The sequence below is a fragment of the Mya arenaria genome, chromosome 10 (genome assembly GCF_026914265.1).
Source record: "Mya arenaria isolate MELC-2E11 chromosome 10, ASM2691426v1".
Lineage (NCBI taxonomy): Eukaryota > Metazoa > Mollusca > Bivalvia > Myida > Myidae > Mya > Mya arenaria.
Genome location: NC_069131.1, coordinates 44,384,799 through 44,406,894, shown reverse-complemented (window position 1 = coordinate 44,406,894; position 22,096 = coordinate 44,384,799). Strand labels below are relative to the sequence as shown.

At 36.6% G+C, this 22,096-nt stretch overlaps 1 protein-coding gene and 1 long non-coding RNA gene across 2 annotated transcripts in view; one reads left to right on the top strand and one right to left on the bottom strand.

Moving 5' to 3' along the window:
* The first annotated feature begins 271 nt into the window (after positions 1 to 271).
* LOC128204045 (uncharacterized) overlaps positions 272 to 22,096 on the top strand; it is a 45,265-nt gene continuing 23,440 nt past the window's right edge. Inside the window, exons 1-5 of the mRNA XM_052905373.1 lie at positions 272 to 479; positions 9,212 to 9,277; positions 9,840 to 9,920; positions 11,119 to 11,336; positions 11,589 to 11,741. Of these exons, the coding sequence (XP_052761333.1) occupies positions 440 to 479; positions 9,212 to 9,277; positions 9,840 to 9,920; positions 11,119 to 11,336; positions 11,589 to 11,741 (558 nt within the window). The 5' untranslated portion in view covers positions 272 to 439. The remainder of the gene's footprint in view (positions 480 to 9,211; positions 9,278 to 9,839; positions 9,921 to 11,118; positions 11,337 to 11,588; positions 11,742 to 22,096) is intronic.
* Positions 18,017 to 19,804, bottom strand: LOC128204047 (uncharacterized). Its single transcript, XR_008256078.1, has 4 exons — positions 19,540 to 19,804; positions 19,094 to 19,271; positions 18,720 to 18,786; positions 18,017 to 18,498 (listed from the first exon to the last, which is right to left on the bottom strand). It is a non-coding gene; the product is annotated as an uncharacterized LOC128204047 (long non-coding RNA).

Below are 22,096 nucleotides of genomic sequence, written 5' to 3'. Positions count from 1 at the left end.
TCCAGTATGACTACTAAAGAAGTTAGACAATGTATTATTCACCTTAACACATGATTTTTCCTTAGCATACATATTACGAATGATTCTGAATAAACCATGCTTTATAATATTTTGCTAAGTGAAATTCGCGATTATTTACATAATGGTGGAATGTAGCCTATATTTGGCGGGAGTTCCGCCTCGTTTTCGTGCTGGAATAAAACAAGATGTTTGACGTCATTGACCTACTTATCCGCGCAGCCGAGAAACCCTGGTATTTTTTCACCTTTTTTATGGGAACCCCGATGTGATTCAACTAACAAAACTTGCAGTTAGAGAGGGAATTACACGCAGAACATTATAACACCAATCAATCATGAACACTCTAATGGATTTCTTCACAATCTGAGGGAAATCATTTCGTTACGCGGTGCAAAACTTCTCGGTCAGCCATTTGGGAATGCCACGTCAAGAAGGGGACGATATTTCTCCTCAGAAGAGTAAGTGATACTGGATTTGATAAGGTGGTGTTTCAACAATCTTTTTTCAAGTAATTAAAATACATTAAGGTGTAACTGACACTGTTATTTGTAGCTAGTATGTTGAATGACATACCCAGAAATCGGAAGAACCCATTTTCGAGGAAGGGTTTTCCCGGGTTATGGTAAATCCCAGCCTTCGGTTTAGTAAGCCGGGGAAAATTAAGACTCTAACTTTCGCGATAAGCAGTTTTATATCATCTTTATTACATGCACAGTTTTTAACTGGTACAAATTGTGATAATTTAACATTGAATGCAATATTTTATAATGATCACACTTTAAAAATCGGGCAAGCCCCAGTGTAGGCCAGTCTACTAAATATTTTAGGGAAGGTAGCCTATGTTGGCGACACTAGATTTTATGAGTTATTTATACCATATTAACATATGATAACCTGGACATGATAAATATGTCAACTATTGCATAGCTTTTGATAAGTTTTTGCAGGAATGTTTAACAAAATGTCTTGCCTAATTATAACAAACAGATCAAGGTCACAGTTTTTAGCATTGGCCAGAAGAGCTTATGCGTGGGTGTGGTGGCCATCTTCAAAATTGCTAAAAAACAACTTAAGAACACAGTAGAGCCTCTGTTTCTTACCCATCTTCCATCAGACAGTAGTTAACATAAATATTGATTTGCCTCGGTTCCTTCGAAAACCTGTCAGATCCGCCCATGCATGACTTGATTATGACCCTTGAAATTTTTATGCCCCCACAAAGTGGCGGCATATAGGGTTGCCCTTGTCCGTACGTACGTCTGTCCGTACGTACGTCTGTCCATACGTACGTACATCCCGAAGATTGTTTCCGATCTAATTCTTGAAAAACGTTTGTCCAATCCTCACCAAACTTTAAACACATGTTTGTGACCATAATATCTTGATCAAGTTCGATAGTCATGGAAATCGCTTTAGTCATTTAGGAGTTACGGCCCTTTTTTGCCAAAAATACTTCAAAAATATATGTTTCCAATCTAATTCTTGAAAAGTATGTGTCCAATCCTCACCAAACTTTACATACATGATTGTGACCATAATATCTTGATCAAGTTCGATAGCCATGGAAATCGCTTTTGTCATTTAGGAGTTACGGCCCTTTATTTGCAAAAAAAGACTTGAAAAATACGTCCCGAAGATTGTTTCCGATCTAATTCTTGAAAACTGTTTGTCCAATCCTCACCAAACTTTAAACACATGTTTGTGACCATAATATCTTGATCAAGTTCGATAGTCATGGAAATCGCTTTAGTCATTTAGGAGTTACGGCCCTTTTTTGCCAAAAATACTTCAAAAATCATTATGGCTTATTTTCTGTGACAAAAAAAACGAAGTGGGGGCATCCGTGTCCTATGGACACATTTCTAGTTTAATTTGCTACAATTTAGCTTGTGAACAATAAAGCCTCCATTTATTATCCAATGACTAATAATCTTTTTCAAAAGTTAAGTGTTGACTTAATCACTCCTTTTCAAAAACCAACCAGCTTTGCCCCATGCATGACTGGGTTATGGTCCTTTGTAAATGACCAAAATTGCTATAATTGTGCTTGTGAACAGACCAGAGCCTCAAGTTTTAATTTAATCTTCAAAAAAAATGGCAGTAGTTAGAAATCATGAGGCCTCAGTGCCTTTTGAAAAGAAGCCAGATCATCCCACTGGATTATGGCCATTGAAAGTGACGGGTCACAGACATTACGGACCATGGACATTACGGACCAGACATAACGGACCAGATTTGGGGACATTTCAGACCACATTTCAGGACATTACGGACCATGATATATAATTTTACTCACAGTTTGTTTGAACTTTATAACATACCATATTTGCGGACAATGATTTTTAATTTATATGTTGGAGGGGTGTCCCAGAAGTTCGCGGAATTGTATAATAACTTTTGCAATACTGGTTATTTTGAACAAAAAAATCAGCAAGACAATATTTAATATTTCGAAACATTATTGTATAGATATCAAAAGCTTACAATATACATAAATCCACTATCGGATATTCGGAAACCACCCATCACGCAACACCCGGAGCACAAACGACGTCGTGAACATCAGCGGACGTCACAATACGAGTTCTTTGTTAATTTTTTCGATGTAATCTCCGTGCGCGTTCACACATTTCCGGTATCTGCTGATCAATTTCTGCACTGTCTCGACGTCCACTCTTTGTCAAGGGTCAAAACAATCCTTTGTGTCATTTGCATAAAGTCAGATGTCGACTGAAGATATGGTCTATAACCTGATCATTGTTCGAATTCACTTGCACTGGCCGGCCGGCCCTGGTGTCATTTTTTATAGACAAACTACCATTGCAGAATCGCTCATGCCACTTTTAAAGGGACAGTTTTCTGAACGGTTAAAGTGTTGTCGACCTTCTTATCAATATTAGGGTTTCTGCTGGCGACATCTGAAGGCCTACAGACATTTTCAAAGCACTCCGTAACTCGACATCATCTGTTGACGTCATGCCGACGTTGCTTTTGAAACTGTGATGCTACTCAAGTTGCAACAAAATTGAAATGGAAACAGCAATAACGTTGACGTTTTCAGGAAATGACGTCCATACATGCTGTTAACGTCACTTCATTTTGCGGAATATTAACTCACCTTTAAGTGATATAAAATAACAAAGTTTTACTAATATCTTTGCTTGCTCCGGGTAAGGGTAGGTTAGTTGCTATGGATACCAAGTATGTCAAGATTAAGAAGAAAAGGGAAATTAAAAATACCAGCGCTAAACACCAATTATTTTAAAATACATTCTCAATAAATGTCAAGATAATACCTATTTGCGTTTGCGAATGATGACGTTATTCCGCGAACTTCTGGGACACCCCTCGTACTTATAGGTGCTCGATTGCTTTCTGAAAAAACTTTGGATGTCATATATGTGTTTTTCCGTTACAACTGTTTTAATTGAATGGTTCTGTGAGAGTGCCACATCAAGATGGGTTTTCACACTTTTATGATTGCCAATTAAAGGTTGTCAGTATAATGTTTATTTCTTTGATAAATTACCGCTGATAATTACCGGCTATAATTACAAATAATTTCAGGGCTCTCACTAGGCTGAAAATTTTGGGAGAAGTGACTTCTCCCTTCAGTCAATTTAGGGAGAAGTGGGGAGACTTTAGGGAGAAGTGATACTTTTCATAACACCTGATACAAAAACTATGCCATACCACACACCTCAGTTTATATTCACATTCAAATTGATTGCTATAACTATATAAAATGTTCATAAAATAATGTATCTTTTTTGGCTCAGCAAAAGTATATTAGTCAATGTCACATAGTTTATCTCCAAATAGCATCTAAAATGAACCAAAAAATACATCTAAGGATTTGAACTAATCATAATGACCTCATAAATGAACTGTCAATATAGTAGGGGGACGAATCTTGTTTTGGTACGTTCGGGATAGGGTACGAATGTCACATTCAGCTGTGCTGTTATTTACTTGTCTCTGGCTAAATAACTTTAAATATGCTGACATTTAAGAACCAAATGACATTTAAATCAGTGTCCTTGATGAAAAATTTACCAATACATAATGGGAAGTTGAAAAATTAACTCGGAAAATGTTCTGACAAAATGGCGATCTCGCCGATTTTTTTTTTGACATCGTAACTGTGACAGGAGAAAATTACTGTAAGTAAACTCTACATAAAGCAAAAAAAATAAATATTTTTTGGTGTTTACAAATCATTTTTTACATGAACATTTCACTAAAATCAATAAAATATTTGGTGATACGTCATGTTATTGATTTTCTTAGCGCCTACTTGCCGATGGCCCGAGATGGCTATGACCGTCTGCTTCAAAAGCAACAATGTTTAAATGTCTTGCATTGTTTGTTCAATACATATATTTATTACTTTTTAACTTAAATTAATGCTTGACACGATTTTTCATAATTATGTCTCCAATTCTATCTCATTTTAACGAACTTTTATCATTTGATCAGGGTCTTCTAAATGTACATTCTGATTGGTTAACTTTTAATAGCTCCGCCTACTGGCGATGCTTTGGTAATTGGATGACACGGCCCAATTATCAGATTAGGAGATTACCAATTTGTATGAATGGCTTATTGGGATGTTTTGACTAATGGGACATTGGCCAAATACTCGCTGATTGACAGATTTACAATGTGCTAAAATTTTCGGCGAAGTCAATGTCGCTTTGATGATACAAATGGGCGAAGTCTGGGAATTTTAGGCGACCACTTCGCCCAAGTCGCCCCCTCGCGAGAGCCCTGAATTTACACTGATTAAATGCAACCAAATTTACCAGTTTTAAACAGAACAGAACAGAATATTTATTGGACTTAAGCATAACAAGCTTATCATCATAATAACACATATCCATACAAAAAAACATATATATATATATATATGGCATGGAACAATTTTAACAAATAGCATATTATACGTTAAATTCATTTGATTTTATTGTTTCTGGGATATAAATGGTGAAAATGAATTTATATTATATCATATATTTTTAATTGAATATTACATACAATCGGACATTATTTAAGATTGATCAAACAGTAATCATGTATTGGTTATGTATATAACCATTTATGACTGCGTATAATGGGTAATGAAAGTGCATTAGATTACATCGTAAGCACAAGGAAAATGATGCAAACATGTACCAATATAACAAAACAAAGGGAAAATACAACCAACACAATATATGTGTTTCTACCCTATCAAAATAAGATAGAGATAGAAAACATCCATGACACATAAATTATAACAACGAATCACGAAGTTTGAACGCCTTATCACAATACATTGCTAATTTTCTATTGAGTATTTTATTACTACTTTGCATCAATAAAATATATTTCATCAAACTATGGGTATAAAGTACTCAGGAATATACTGGCGTCTAAGGTCTGCATACACAGGGCATTTAAGAACAAAATTGAATTCATCCTCAATATCATTTAAAAAACACAATGGACATTTTCTTTCATGTCTAGGAATTTTATTATGTTGACCTATCTCTATATTTAATTTATGCGAAGGAAAACGTAATTTAGCCAGAACATTTCTATATTTTGTATTTTCTACCAGACTGAGATACGCTGATTGTTCAAAACTAGTTTTAATTTCACGGAAAGTACATCTAGAGCAGAGGATAAATCTAACCCAGATCTCCAATTACTTATAAAAATATCTCGAAGTCTACTCTGAAGAACAGGCACAAAACATTCAGTTTTCACAAAACCCGGATAAAGCCATACTTCGTTGAGATCAGATGATTGAAGGATCTCACGAACTCTTGACACCCAGTTCTTGGTTGACACATTGTTATCTACATTACCGTATAAATTTCATCAAGTAATATAGCATTTAAAATACAGTGTTCTTGCTTTACTGAGAGGAGCTTTAAAAAGGTATTTCACCATTCTAATTAGGCGTTCAATGTGCAATGGGAATCTACCCAACTCTCCATACAAGGCCAAAGTGTTAGTGGATTGTTTAACATTTAAAACCCATTTACAAAATTTCTTATGCACTCTCTCTGAGACTTCCGCATTCATAAAACCCCACACTTCAGAACCATAGTTTAAAACAGATAACACATATGAGTCAAAGAGATTAAACATGATATTAATTGGAACTTGAATATTACGAACCAGCCCCATAAGTGAGTGCAGTGATCGCAACCCCTTTCCTGCAAGGGTTAAAGTGACACTCTTATTCAAAATCAATACATATACATGCCTAAAAAATATCAATTTTGAGTGATCAACCTAGCTTTAACTACTTACTAAATAATGCATTTATGGATAATATTAATTACTGATAAAAAGATTGTACACGTGTATTTTATAGCACTAAGCGCAAAAATATTAAATGATTGATGAATGCTAAAAGATTTACTACGGTCTACTATACTACTTCATAAAAACCATTAATTTTGACATTATTTAGCCTTTTGGGAATTATTAAAGAATAACATTTATTTTGGTAAATCTTATCTGGCAGTAGGAGTGCATCTTTAACCATCAGTTTGCAACAAACGAACATCTTTCTTTAAATACAATACATTTATTTTGGCTTTAAACTTACAAAGTTTATAGCAGTGAATGATGCCACGAACCTAGATGGTACTGATCTTGAATTCACTTTCACCATGGACATAATTATTTTACATATTATTTTATTAAAAATAAATTTACTATAGACTTATTTACTGTAGGTGGACACATGTCTTTTACACCTTATGAAATTTCACAGGTAGTTTACAATGGTCACATTATAAACATTTGTCGATTCTAGGACATTTGCCCCCCCGGATGTTTGCCCCCCCCCCCCCCGGATGTTTGCCCCCCTTTTGGACCATCGCGGACATTTGCCCCCCCCCCCCGCCGTTTTCGAGGGGCGGACATTTGCCCCCCCGCCGTTTTCGAGGGGGCGGACATTTGCCCCCCCCCCCCCCCGGTTTTATAAGTTTATACCAAGATATTAAAAATATATTAATTTATAAAAAAAATGAACATTTTTTTCGTTAACTATTTGTTCAATTTACGTGCAAACTGCCAACCGATTTACACCAGTTTGTATGTTTGTCACTAATTACATATAAATACAGATTACACCGTTCAGGTCACACATGTGACGATGTAGGCTTAGGTAAGACAACAATGTAAATCCTTTTATAATATTTTTATTTCAAATCAGAAGTCATATAGCACATTTATAGCACTCATATATACAAGTATATACAGCAAAAAATACGTTTCTGTTCTCTGAATGGTATGATAAGTAATTCACTAATCAAGATCAAAATAGCACATTCATTTTAGCACATTCATCATATCATATTACAGGTACATTACAGATGTTCAGTCCTAACGCAGTCATATGTGACCCCCAATGGCCTATCATGCACACATAGGTAATTAGCGCGATCGGGATTGCTTTAATTGTAGTGTTGGATCGCACTTTAATACAAACACATGTTTGGTGTTGATAGTTTGTAAGATTATTAAAGTTATCGCAAATGTCCGCCCCATCGAAAATGGAGGGGGGGCAAATGTCCGCCCCCTCGAACATTGAGGGGGGGCAAATGTCCGCCCCCTCGAAAACGGCGGGGGGGCAAATGTCCGCCATGGTCCAAAAGGGGGGCAAACATCCAGGGGGGCAAATGTCCGGGGGGGCAAATGTCCGTTTACCACATTTGTCTAATTGAATTTCACATTATTTTTTTCACAGTTAGTTGGAAGTCATTTGGCAGGTGTCATATCCAAAAAGGCACTCATATAGAAGTACTTATTAAAGAATAAAGAAGATGGGGTGAATAAATAAAAAAAAAACGTTGATAACATTATAGATCATGGTCCGTTATGTTTCTCGAGATGGTCTGTAATGTCCCAAAATATGGTCCGTTTTGTCTGGTCTGTAATGTCCATGGTCCATTACGGACGTAATTCAAGGTGACAACATTTCTGTAATCAATAGAGCCCCTATATTCACATTTCATGTTATATGTTACAATACTGTAATGGTGGCACCTATTAACACCAGATTTTCCAAGTGACCTATCAGTATTTTGCCTTTTACCCATATGAACATGCTCTTGATAGAAAATGACCTTGAACAAGCCATGCCAGTAAAGCAAAGGTCTTCATGGGCGTCTTGTTAATTACATTCGAGGTTAAGGTCATTGTTAGGATCAAAGGTCATAATGAGAATGTGATTTAATCATTTCACTGGCAATGTCTTGATATTTCAGGCCTGAGTGTTCACATTTTTCTTTATCATAGTGTGTTAGAACAAGAGCGCTGTGAATCAAATGCCAACAAGCAAGGGGCATAATTCAGCAATTATTGAGAATATACTGCAAACTACAGGGACAAGCCCAGTAGGTAAACATTTAACAAAGACACCGAAAAGCAAAAAAGACACTGAACAGAAGAAGACCCTTGCAATACATGTGATAAATAACCTGTTCTCTTTTACTACATGTGTACCAACTAGCAGTTGACAGATTATCTTGAGAGATTTTTTAGTTGTCAACAAGGTTCTGGTCAAGTCTTGCACTATGACAACTCCACTCGAATCCCACCGACACCAAGGCTTACTGTAAATTAAATTTAATCTATTGATCTTCAATGCAAACATATGATGAAAAAACTAAAATGGAGAATGAAATATTCTTAAACAATACTTTTCTAATTAGCTGCTTAAGTCTAAATAAGTCTACTTGCTAATTTTAAGTGTACTAGAGTCTACCTTAATTTATATACTTCTTATTATAGCAGCATTAAACTGTCTCGCCAACTGGACTAGCTTTTAGCCTGCAATGCGAGTGGTCATGGGTTTGATTCCTACCATATTCACATTGCAATTCAATTGGTGCAATCCATTTAATTCGGTGCCATAAAAACACTCTAAATACAAGCATTGAAACCTGATCTTAGTCTCTGAAATTCGAGGATGAGTTTCAAAATGAACAGAGGAAGTGTAACCATGTACACCCTGAATAATGGCACTTATATTATATACAGTCTAGTATTGAGCTAGCTTTAGAAGTGTTGTGATAGGTTGTACAATTGGTTGCCATTCAATTGCACATTAGTGCAGTTTGTTACATGCTGATGTAGCATATACATGTTTGTCATTGACAGTCAGCTTACTCCATTGTTATTTTAGGGCAACTAGAAAAGGAAGATGGTGAATCCGCCGAAGATCAAGTCAGTAAAAGGGCCAGGACATCAGGTAAATATTTTTTATCTATCTTCCTCTAATGTCAAACCCCTCATGAAGATGTAGATACTCACTGATGGGAGAGCAGAGTTGAAGAAACTGTTGGAAAGCACCGGGCCATACATGGGAGATTTTTTTTGGTTTGAACAGTACAATGTTCTCCCAATTTTTCGATGCTTTCCTCATATGCCAGGTGACAGACAAGGGAGCTGCCGGTACCATTTTAATTTTTAGTTTAATGCGGCCAGGGATTGAGACTGAACACTTTCCATTGAAGCTGAAACTTAACCACTTAACCACTAGGCTACCGAGGCCAAGCGGTTCCCAACATCATCCACATTTATATATGTTGTTGTTTTTTTCAATATATAGCTTTTATACCACCTGGTATAATCATTTTGATGCCACTTTGTAAACTCTTAATTAACATTTCAGACAAGCTAGGGCCCAAAAGAAAATTCATGTCCACTGTTGCAACTTATCTGTAAAGATTCAGAAGTAGGAACACAAATTATCCTTTGACAAATCTGTTATTAATTTTAAATAATTTCATAATTTTCATATATGTTTGCAGATTTGGCCAAGACTGGAGGTGCCAACCAACAGAGTGAGGGGACAGTCATTCCAGTATATGTAAATGTAATACCCACGACTGGTAGGTAAAATCAATTTTCGTTTTAGTTTGTAGGTTCCTGTTGGTCAACATATGTTAATCATTTTATTCCCTGCTCTTTATATTGATTTTGATATGACGTTAATGACCCATGCCCTTCAGATGTTTGATATGACGTGAATGACCCATGCCCTTCAGATGTTTGATATGACGTGAATGACCCATGCCCTTCAGATGTTTGATATGACGTAATGACCCATGCCCTTCAGATGTTTGATATGACGTTAATGACCCATGCCCTTCAGATGTTTGATATGACGTTAATGACCCATGCCCTTCAGATGTTTGAAAGCATAATGTTCATCATGGACTTGATATTCAATGCATCTGCAAGAGAAAAAAACTTTAATTATAAGTCAAATTGGGAAAATTTTAATCTTGTAAGCATAGGGAACATAGCTGGTTCTGTCAACCCGTGTTGTAAGCAGGTGGGGGTGTTGGGTATTGACAGTCTGAAATATGATTTCCATAAAAATAATTATTTTTAAACAGTATAGTATTGCTCAACTAGGGAGATCACTGCATCAGAAAACATCCGTACCAATGAGAAATTATTGTCGGTAAACGGTGTAAAGGTAAACGTAAGTCCATATAAACAGCCGCTTTAGAGTCATTGACAATTTTTGTTTTGGCGACTACACGAAGAAGACGAGAGTAAGAACCGAAGAATATATTGTACATTGGTATGAATTGGTTGACTTGTGGTGTTAAGGAGAACATAATGAATGTCCCAATGTTAATAAAGTTCCCTTAACGTGCATTAATACCTTTTGATTTCATAGTGCAGAGGAGCTATCTTAAAGAAAAAAATTCGTTGCCTCGGTCTTTTTTTGTCGCCTCGAACTAGGGGCTACAGTTAATTTCGCACACTGTACAACACCAAGTTATAAAAAAAATATGTGTACCTTCAATTTGACTGGTGAACATTGTAACATTAGTTTAAATGTGTTTACTTTAAAATGATGGAACTGTGCACCTGTAACAGCTTGGTGACCACTGACTACCAACAAAACCTACATGCTCCCAGCCGGGGAATGGAATCCAGGCCACATTTGTTAGAAGAGTGTGCTCTAACTAATATTCTAACAGTACTGCAAAACCTTACAACCTATATGTTATACATTGTTGTGCATGCCTGACTGTCGAACAGTGGAAAAGATTTTTTCACATAATATTTCAGTTACAGAAATTGAGAATTATGCTGCATCAGAACAGCTTTTTGCGGCCCCAATCTCTGTTTACCATGAAGCTAGTGGCTCCATTGAAGTACATGGCATTTCTGGAAAAAAGGGTGGCAATTATGTCGAGACTGGGGAAGAGCCAGAGAGAAGGGAAAGAACTCTTTCCACATCTTCAACTCCAGAACAGAGGAATAGATCACTTGAAGCATTGTTTAAGGTTTGTCTTAGTTATCAAACAAGTTACATGGTATTTATGCTGGTGGAATTTAACCAATTTCCCCATGTGCTGGATACCACTTTTGTACATTTACTATTCTGCATTAAGCCATATGCTTAGGATAAGACAAAAGTTGGAATCAAATAAAAGAAAAGTGTTTAGTTGTTTTCTGCTCACACGCCTTATATCAAGCTGCTCATGCATAACAAATGCCACTTAAATTAGATGACATTAATTAAATCTATTTTACAGGTCACAGACAATGAGCTACAGGCCATTGCCCAGCAACCCCCTGGAGACAGCCAGCATTTACCTGTAGTGGTTCATGTTGGTGACCAAGCACAGGCTGTGATAGTAATAGATAACAGCATTCAGGAGAGGGAGGAGATGATTGGTGAATATGAGGTAACTGTATGTAACAACTGTTTTCATTGGTTAATTAACCTGTTGTGGTTCATTTGGGTGACCAAGACATGAATTAGCAACAAAACTAAAATAGTTAGACAACAGAACAGAACAGAACATTTATTTAGATACAAGCATATACAGCTTATGATCATCAAAACAATTATCATAGCATGCACAACAGGATATAAAAATTAACATGAATTCAAACAAAAAGAAACAACAAGAAGAGAGCAATAACATCCAGTTTGAGTTACGCTGTAATATTAATTATATTGTCTCTGATCTGATTTGCCTTAATAGTAAATATAGCCAGTTTGTGTAACAACGACTTCTTCTTAGGGTTAAGAAGAGTAATAAATTTTAACATACAAGGTGGTGTCTATAATAACTAGGTATATAATGATCTCTTAAGTGTTTATATCTATCACATATCAGTACAAAATGATATTCATCTTCAATGTCATTCGATGAACATACATCACATCTCCTTTCATGTCGGGGAATGTTCCTATAACGGCCTTCTTCTATTTTAAGCCTGTGAGAGGATAATCTTAATTTGCTTAAGGCATGTCTGTGTTTAACATTGTCAACAATGTTCAGGTAGCAAGACATTTCAAAAGTGGATTTCGCTGCACGAAATAGAGTAAGACTTGTTGAGCTATTAACACCTTCATTCCATTGTGTTATATAGGTATCTTTCAGTCTTAATTTTAACTGGCTTATAAAACATGGTATATTAAGCACTGAGTCTCTAAACAGCCAAATTTCATTAAAACCGGCTGATTGTAATAATAGTTTTACTTTGGTTAACCAATTTATATGGCCTTTTTCACATTCGTCTAAAAGCATACGATAAGTCTCATACAATATACAATTTGAATTAAAACTGTTCATGAGTTTAAACCAATATTTGACTATTTTCACTTTTCTGTTTATTATTAATGGAAAGCGTCCCGTTTCTCCATATAACGACAAATTATTAGTTGTTATTTTGACATTTAAAATCTGTTTAAGGAATTTTTTGTGTAGTCGTTCCAGATTTTCAGCTGCAGCAGAGCCCCATAACTCTGAGCAGTATTCGAGCACAGGGAGCACATACGCGTCAAATAAATCAAAGTTCAAAAAAGAACCGTTTGAACTTATGACTAACCCTAAATAGCAAAAAGTGTTCACAATTTCAATCTGTTTGCCGTTATATATAAATACGTCGTCAATCCTTCCTCGACCACCCCGTTTAAAAATCATTATTTTCGTCTTGTCCACATTCACTTGCATACGCCATTGATCACAGTAATCCCTTAAACAGTCTAAATGTTTTTGTAATCCCTCGGCGGTCTCACTTAATAGTACACAATCGTCGGCAAACATAATAAGGAATATTGTTAATTGGTCCAAGGTAAGTCCTGCATTAATATTTTGATGCATATGGAGTTCAATATCATTCACGAAGAGGCAAAACATTATCGGCGAGGTTATCTCCCCCTGGAAGAGGCCTATACCGCTATCGAAGAATTGAGACAAGTTATTACAGTGTTTCACACATGACTGGACGTTTTTGTACATAGAACGTACGATTTGTAATAGTTTACCGTCTATTCCCTCTTTGATTAGCTTAAACCACAGCCCGTTTCTATATATCCTATCGAAACACTTCGAATAGTCCACGTAAGCAGCATATACTCTCTTCCGCTTGATAAGATATAATTCAATAAGGTTTTGAAGAATGAACACTGCATCCGTTGTACTGTGGTTAGACTTGAAACCGAACTGCGCGTCCGTGATTTTGTCATATTTTACTGACCATGTTTTGAGTCTCTCGTTTATGACATTAGTAAATAATTTCCCAAAACAACTAATCAGGGTTATCCCCCTGTAGTTATTTACTTCAGCTTTTGGTTCCTTTTTCAATACCGGCACAATCACTCCCTGGGACCAACTTGGGGGGAAAACTCCAGAGTCGAGAATGTTATTGAAGAGGATGCAAATGGGCTCGATCAATATATCGGCACTTTCAATGAAATATTCGTTTAAAATATTGTCACTTCCTGTAGCCTTATTTCGTTTAAGCTTTTTAATCCCTTTGTGATTTCATTTGCTGTGATTCTATCATCAAGCTCTTCAAACATTACATTACGGTCCGGTTCATTAATATCAAAATCATTTAAAAATGTCTCTATCTCTATATCCGGGCCGTCCTCTGAATTATCGGCTAAATCTTTGAAATGCTCATAGAAGTCTTTCAGTGATATAGTGGGGTCGGCCTGTGTTCTCGATTTCTTAAATCGTTTCCAAAATTCCCTTGGCCTTTCTTGTCTTGACTCATGCATTTGTTTGCCTATCAATAGTTTGTGATTACGCTTCGCTCTACGTACAGTATATTTGTAATCTTTTTTGCAGCGCTACATATTTTCAAAATTTGCTGGTGATCTGTTGCATTTCAGTCTTGCGAGCGCTTCCTTATACTTCAAGTGCTTATCTTTACATTCTCTATTGAACCATGCCTTCTTCTCCGTATGTGAATGGTTCATGAAGTAACCACGTTTCACACGCACAGACCTTTTAAAGTATTTGTTGGCACGAGACGTTAAATACTCAGTAAATAAAGAAACTGAGTTCTCAATACTATGTTGTGTATGTCCCATCGTGTTGAGAAGTGACTCGGTTAATTGATTGATATCGGTCTTTATGTCCCACAAGAACTGTATTTTATCATTGTCATTCCATTTATAAAACTCTGCATATTCTCGTTTTTCATCCTGCTTAGCATTTCCAACTATAAGTTTAAACGTGATAGGGGTGTGGTTGGAATGTTCGTTATATGGATGAACTTTAAAATCTCTGAAGTATTTAAGGTATTGTACCTTGTTAGTACATAGTCTACCTGACTTTCTCCGTTATGCGTATAACAAGTAAAGCTGCCGTTATCGTTGTTTTCACCAGACCTGCCATTCATAATACAAAGGTTAATTGATTTGCAAATATCAATCAGATTTTCTCCAAATCTGTTGCTTGTATGGTCCATTGACATTCGTCGTGGTGGCGGGTCGTTCAGTAAGTCATTAAGATCAAGATCAGTAATCTGCTCGTGCTCTATAAAATCACACTTTTGACCTACTCTACTGTTGAAATCGCCGAGCCATATCGTTTGGCCACGTTGTGCAAAAAGTTCCAAATCGTTTTCAATTTCTGTAAAAAGGTCTGTATCGTACAAATTATGTACTGGCGAGTTTTCCGGCGGGATATAGGAAACTGCAACAATCGTCTTTGGTTATAAAATAATCTTTGCACAGTTTTAACCACACAATACTATCTACTCTGTTCCTTTCTACAGTTATGCCTTTTGGTAGTTGATCCTTGACGTAAATGATAACACCCCCACTGGATCTTTTCGCGCGGCGGTGCTGGAATTTACGGTATGAATGAATAGCTTTATATCCTTTAAGGTCAATGCAAGATTTACTGTTAGTCCACGTTTCTGATAGACATACAATATCATATTTGGAAATAAAGTTCGAAAAATTGTCACATGTCTTTTTCGCTTCAGTTAAGCCTTCAACATTCCATGGTAAAAAGCTAATATTACTCTCTAAGCACCCCTATTCGGCATCATTGCTAGAATGTGTACTGGGAACGAACTCCTGGTCATAAATGAATAATTTGTCGTATTTGAAAAACACCTTTTTCTTCTCAGATTTGGCCTTTTTGAACACACCCATAAGTGGCCTCCTCTTGTCGATGATGTCTTTAGGTAGATGTTGGCTCACACCTACTGCAGTGTTCTTTAACTTCGGACATGCCCGGCGTACTTTTTCTCGGTCTTCGTATTTGTCGAATTTCACGAGAACTGGTCTAGTACTTCCGGCCTTGTACCGCCCCATCCGTTCGGTTTTGAGTGGCATGTTCTGCTTTGCGCCCTCTATTTGCATAGTTTCCTCTACAATGGTTAAAATGTTATTTGTACAGTCAGTATCTGACTCTGTACTTGAGTCTTCCACCCGAAAAAACAAAAGATTGTTCTTAAGTTCATCACTTTTCAGTTTGTGCATAAGTTCTTCATTCGTGACCTTTTCTGACTCCAGATGCTTTAATCTATTTGTAAGCTGTTCTATTTCTTGTTGTTTTGTGGCTATTGAGTCTACTGTTTTTGTATCGAACTGGCGACTTTTTTCAACATCTGATAGTCTAGTTTAAATGTCTTTCATTTTAAGGTCTGCACTATCTAATCGTTTAATGATCGTGTTTACCGCTGACTGGATTGTATCTAATTGCCCTAATCTGCTGTCGAGCCTGTCTAGACGTTGTATAAGGATTGAAAAGGGATCTATGGTCACCTGACCTTGCTGTGTAATCGGTGTGCATGGTACCTGTCCCATAGTCTGACCTGTCCCAGGTGAATGTCCATTCATATTCATATTCATGTTCGTATGATATTGACCATAGTTGGACGAAATATGCTTGTCCGTTTTGATAAGATTGTCCACTCGAGAAAACAGAAGGGCTATTCTGTGCCATATTTGGCCTCTTTGGTGTATCTGCGATCCTTTACTTTTCTTCCGCTTCCCCATAAACTCAGTTAGTATGGTAATCCGTATCACTAATCACTCAATGAACGAACACATAATCACGTAAGTATCCATGGCAACAATTCACCACAAAATTATCACAAGTAATCCTCTCTTATCCTGTTAAAATCCATTTTTTCCACTAATTTTTACCAGATATTCAAAATATGCGCCATTCCTGCGCATGCGCACTTTATATCCGACAACAGATTAACAGGAATTTAAACACAAGCAATCTTAGGGATATTCCAGTAAAACATTTAACCCCTTAATTCTTAATTTTAGAATGTATATAAGAAAGATGACTCGTTCAGCATTATTAATTATACCCGTGACAAAAGAAGTTTGAAGGGGGTATATTGGAGTCACTCTGTGGTCAGTCGGTCGGTTTGTCGGTCGGTCCGTTGCAATTTACCTTATCCGGAGCATAACTTAAAAACTACTGGATGGAATTGGATTAAACTTCATACAATGGTAGAGCATAATGAGAGGAAGTGCAGTGTACAATAACCATAACTCTATTCTTGCTTATTACTGAGTTATTGCCCTTTGTTACTTTTTTTGTCCGGAGTATTACTTGAAAAGTACTGGATGGAATTCATTGGAACTTCATACAATGGTAAAGCATAATGAGAGGAAGTGCAGTGTTCAAGAACCATAACTTTACTTTACCTAATTACTGAGTTATTGCCCTTTATTTGTTTTTTGCTGTCAATTTTTTCTCCAGACATTAACTTGCAAACTATTAGATGGTATTTATTGAAACTTTATAACAATGGTAAAGCACAATGAGAGGAAGTGCAGTGCAAAAGAACCATAACTCTATTTTACCTAATAAAAGAGTTATGGCCTTTAATACTTTTTCTTGTCCCGGGCATAACTTGAAAACTATTGGATGGAATTTAATAAAGCTTCATACAGTGATAGATCATATAATACATCGATCCGAGATGCCAAGATAAGCTCCGCCCCCTTAGATATTGTTACTACGCGCCGCAAGCGTAAATTCAAAATGGCGGCTCTCGCTGCTACGAAAGCATCAGAATCCGGTTCTCTTGCGAAGATTCCGGACAATATATCAATTAAATATTTACCAAATTAGGCCAAATTATCGGGAAAGGTTGTTAATAAGGGATTAAATTACTTTCTACAAGGTTATGTTCATGACATTAAAGTTTTGGAAGAGGAAAGTGTCTGCCATGTAACCGCAAGATGCTGGCCTTCAATGAGAAAAAACGACAAGCCTCATATGTTAAGTGTTGATGTGGAGAGGGATTCCATACGATATATGTATTGCTCATGAAAGGCAGGGTATGTGGATTTCCAATTGTATTTAACACATTTTATTATACTAGTAGCTTTATTCTTAAATATACATTGTGTAATATAAGCAATTTTGGATCGCCATGTCTTTTACATTTCATGCCGTAATACGGAATGCGAAAAAAATAATTGCAAGTCGTCAAGTAGAGAAAGAAGTAATATACTGTGTGTTGTATTTCAATTTATTGGTTTTCATATATCTAGTTACTGCCTCGTTTTAGACATTTAACATCTGGAAAGTCAAATGATACTTCACGGGTCAGTGTAGGATAAACACATGCCAATTTTACAGCATGATATCATGATTTTGTTTTGATAACTTCTGTCAACAATCTCTGTTTTCATTTTTTTATAGATTGAGCGGTCATTGTTCACAGGTGGTTGCAAGTATTCCCCAACAATGGAATGTGCCAAAGGGATTAAAGATCAAGCCAGTTCCAGTGAACCAAGTCATAGTAGCACAGTCAGAATAAGAAACCTGTCTTTTGCCAGATAGATACACAGACCAAGTTTACAAATTTTAAATTTAATTAGATAAATGAACTACAAACACACAATTCACTTTACAATGCTTTATTCCAAACATGAATAAACTAACAGTTATTCAATTATATCAAAGAAGCAGAAATAAAATCATATGATTGCTGTATAATATGTAAACAAATTTTAACTCTTGCTTCTTTGAGCAGAACTATATCGACATTTACAGTTTGTTTATATTCCCACCAGTTGCTTTAAAATCTGAATTTCACAACACTTTGATGAAAGTGCAAACTGTAATTCTTCAACTTGGACTTCTTTTTGTGACAACTGTTCTTTTAGGGAAGCATTCTGAGCGATAAGTGCAAACATATCCAAAGGTGATGTCCCTGAAAATAAATGCATAATAAATTTTACATTTAAGACAAGATGTTTAAAACTGACTCCTACCATTTCTCAAGAGTGTGGGAATATCTCTGTTTTAAATGCAGCACCAATTGATTTACCGAAAGAGTTCACACCATTAAATTACCACACATCCTGTGAAGACCAAGAAAAACAGAACTGACAACAAGATCACAGGCATTGTTAGAGTGTTGGTTTCACTTACACATGGACATTCGGTCTGTGTTTCTACTCCTGGTACAGTGTCTGCAGGATCCTGGACCAGCTTTTCTCTGAAAGAAATTGTTGTAATGTTGATATATTTATATGCAAATTTACACAAAAAAAACTGTATAATTTCCGTGTAATAATGTTCTCTTCAGTTCTTTTGAGTGTTCTGTTCTGTAACATGCAAAATACTTGTATTAAAATATATGTAACTATAATGCTGTTGTTTTGTATTGAAAATGGAACAGTGGCATTTTAAAAATAAGTAGAAGTCTACAAAATAATACAGTCAGTTTTGCAATTTATCCTACATGGTACATGTTATTCAAGTCTTTCGCGCACTCAATAAAGATAAATAAAACTCTAACGTACAGGCATGTGATATCTTGTATTAAATGCATACACTTGCATTTTGTGTATAAATGCTGCCATAAGTTTCCTTTCCAAGTGACCGCTTTGTGGGGAGTTTTCTTGAAGATGTTATTCTCCAGCCATCAGCTGATAATGGGTCAGGATACTCTTTAGATGGTCCATATCCTCCATGAAAGTGCTTAAATATGCATAATAGTAAAATATAATTAGTGTGACAAGACTCCACAATGTCAGTCAGTAACATATTATACAATAAAACAGTAGTTTTAACTTGACACATTCATAACCTGATGGAAACTGTTCAAGGTTTCAACTAGCATGATCATGGAGGTCAATATTTAGGACACAAGAAAGTAAGCAAAATAAACATTTGCAGAATTCAGAATTATAATTGAAATGTTTGTTTTTAGATCGTTTTACGATAAAACCAAATTTAATTTACTAACCTTCGAGCAGACATCTTCGTGCTGTTTTCTCCTGTTAACATTCAGTTTATCGTGTGGCCGTCCACAGGCTTTAATCCAGCATTTGCATTTCTAAATGTCGGCTTATAGGTCGGAAATCGTTTAAATCGGCCTCCATTTAGTCCCTCCGGATACCTTTCATCCGCATAACATTTTCCCCATCCGCATCGTTTAACCATTTTCACAAATAAGTCTTAAAACTTCAATAAAATGTCCGGTTGTAAACAGTTATCGCTGCTGTGTGTGTGGGTAAAGATGACGGACGGGACTCAGTGAATAATTTGCAGCTTTCTCATTGGTCAATAATGATTAGTTTGATTGACAGGTCGGATCGATGTATGCGAGAAAGTGCAGTGCACAGGAACCGCAATTATGTTTCAGATAATTACAGAGTTACTGCCCTTTGTTACATTTTCTTGTCCGGAGCATAACTTGAAAACTATTATAAAAGTGTTATTTTCTAATTTTAACAATAACAATCGGAAATTGTACAAAACAAAAATAACCCCATCCATATATAAACCATTACTTTTAAACTACTGGTAAAAAAGTAACTTAACTCATTTATAGATGGTCGTAGGCAATCGTATATTCTGTGCTTTAGAACATCAAATATATCAGTTTTAACATCTCAGTATTAGCATCACTGATATTGTTTAAAGCCTTTTTTATGCCCCCAAAGGTGGGCATATTAAAATGGCACCGTGCGTCAGTCCGTGTGTCCGCCTCAATAACTCGTGTCCGGGCTGTAACTTTCCCTTGTATGGACAGATTTTAAAATAACTTGCCACATGTGTTCCACATACCAAGACGACATGTCACGTGCAAGACCCATGTTCATACCTCTAAGGTCAAGGTCACACTTAGTGTTTATTCACAGTGGAGCATAGGTTGTCGTGTCCGGGCTATAACTTTCCCTTGTATGGACAGATTGTAAAATAACGTGCCACATGTGTTCCACATACCAAGACGACGTGTCGCGTGCAAGACCCGTGTTCCTACCTCTAAGGTCAAGGTCACACGTAAGTGTTTATTTACAATGGAGTGCTGCATATAAGGACATAGAGCATAGGTTGTCGTGTCCGGGCTGTAACTTTCCCTTGTATGGACAGATTTTAAAATAACTTGCCACATGTGTTCCACATACCAAGATGACCTGTCGCCTGCAAGACCCGTCTCCCTTACTCAAAGGTCAAGGTCACACGTAAGTGTTTATTCACAATGGAGTGCTGCATATAAGGACATAGAGTATAGGTTGTCGTGTCCGGGCTGTAACTTTCCCTTGTATGGACAGATTTTAAAATAACTTGCTACATGTGTTCCACATACCAAGACAACGTGTCGCGGGAAAGACCCGTGTTCCTACCTCTAATGTCAAGGTCACACTTAGGTGTTTATTCACAATGGATTGCTGCATATAAGGATTTGGAGTATAGGTTGTCGCGTCCGGGCTGTAACTTTCTCTTGTATGGACAGATTTTAAAATAACTTGCCACATGTGTTCCACATACCAAGACGACGTGTTGCGTGCAAGACCTGTGTCCTCCCTCTAAGGTCAAGCTCACACTTAGGTGTTTATTCACAATGAAATGCTGGGTATATGGACATAGAGTATAGGTTGTCGTGCCCGGGCTGTAACTTTCTCTTGTATGGACATATTCTAAAATAACTTGCCACATGTGTTTGACATACCAAGATGACGTGTCGCTTGCAAGACCCGTGTCCCTCCCTCTAAGGTCAAGTTCACACTTAGTTGTTTATTCACAATGAAATGCTGGGTATATGGACATAGAGCATAGGTTTTCGTGTCCGGGCTGTAACTTTCTCTTGTATGGACATATTTCAAAATAACTTGCCACATGTGTTCAACATATCAAGAGGACGTGTCGCGTGCAAGACCCGTGTCCTTACCTCTAAGGTCACACTTTGTGTTATTCACAATGGAATGCTGCATATATAAGGACATAGAGTGTAGGTTGTCGTGTCCGGGCTGTTACTTTCTCTTGTATGGACAGATTTTAATTTGATGTCGCGTGCAAGACCCATGTCCCTACCTCTAAGGTGATAGATACAATTAGTGTTTATTCACAATAAAATGCTGAATATAAGGTCATAAGAGTGTAGGTTGTCAAATATGGGTGGTATTTTTTATGTTCAGAGGCAATTTAAAATGACTTGCCATATGTATTTGACATGTAAAGGCAAGATGCACTGACCTTGTTCATAAGTCAATGTCACATTCGGGGGCATTCGTCACATACTGTGACAGCTCTTGTTCTAACTTAAAAACATAATAAAAAATGAATGACTGATGATAGTCCATAAAATGAAGTTGTCATTTATAGGTTGGCTTTCCAAATACTTGACTGCAATTTCATATCAGGGTGGCGTTCGGTGGTATTAATCACCTTCAGTGATAGCTCTAGTTTGGCATGCAGAAAGTTCAAAATGTTTGGATAGGGATAACGTTTACGATGAACATATTTCTGTTTAACATTTATAAATTGATTGTAATCAAAAAGATCATGTAACTGCTTAT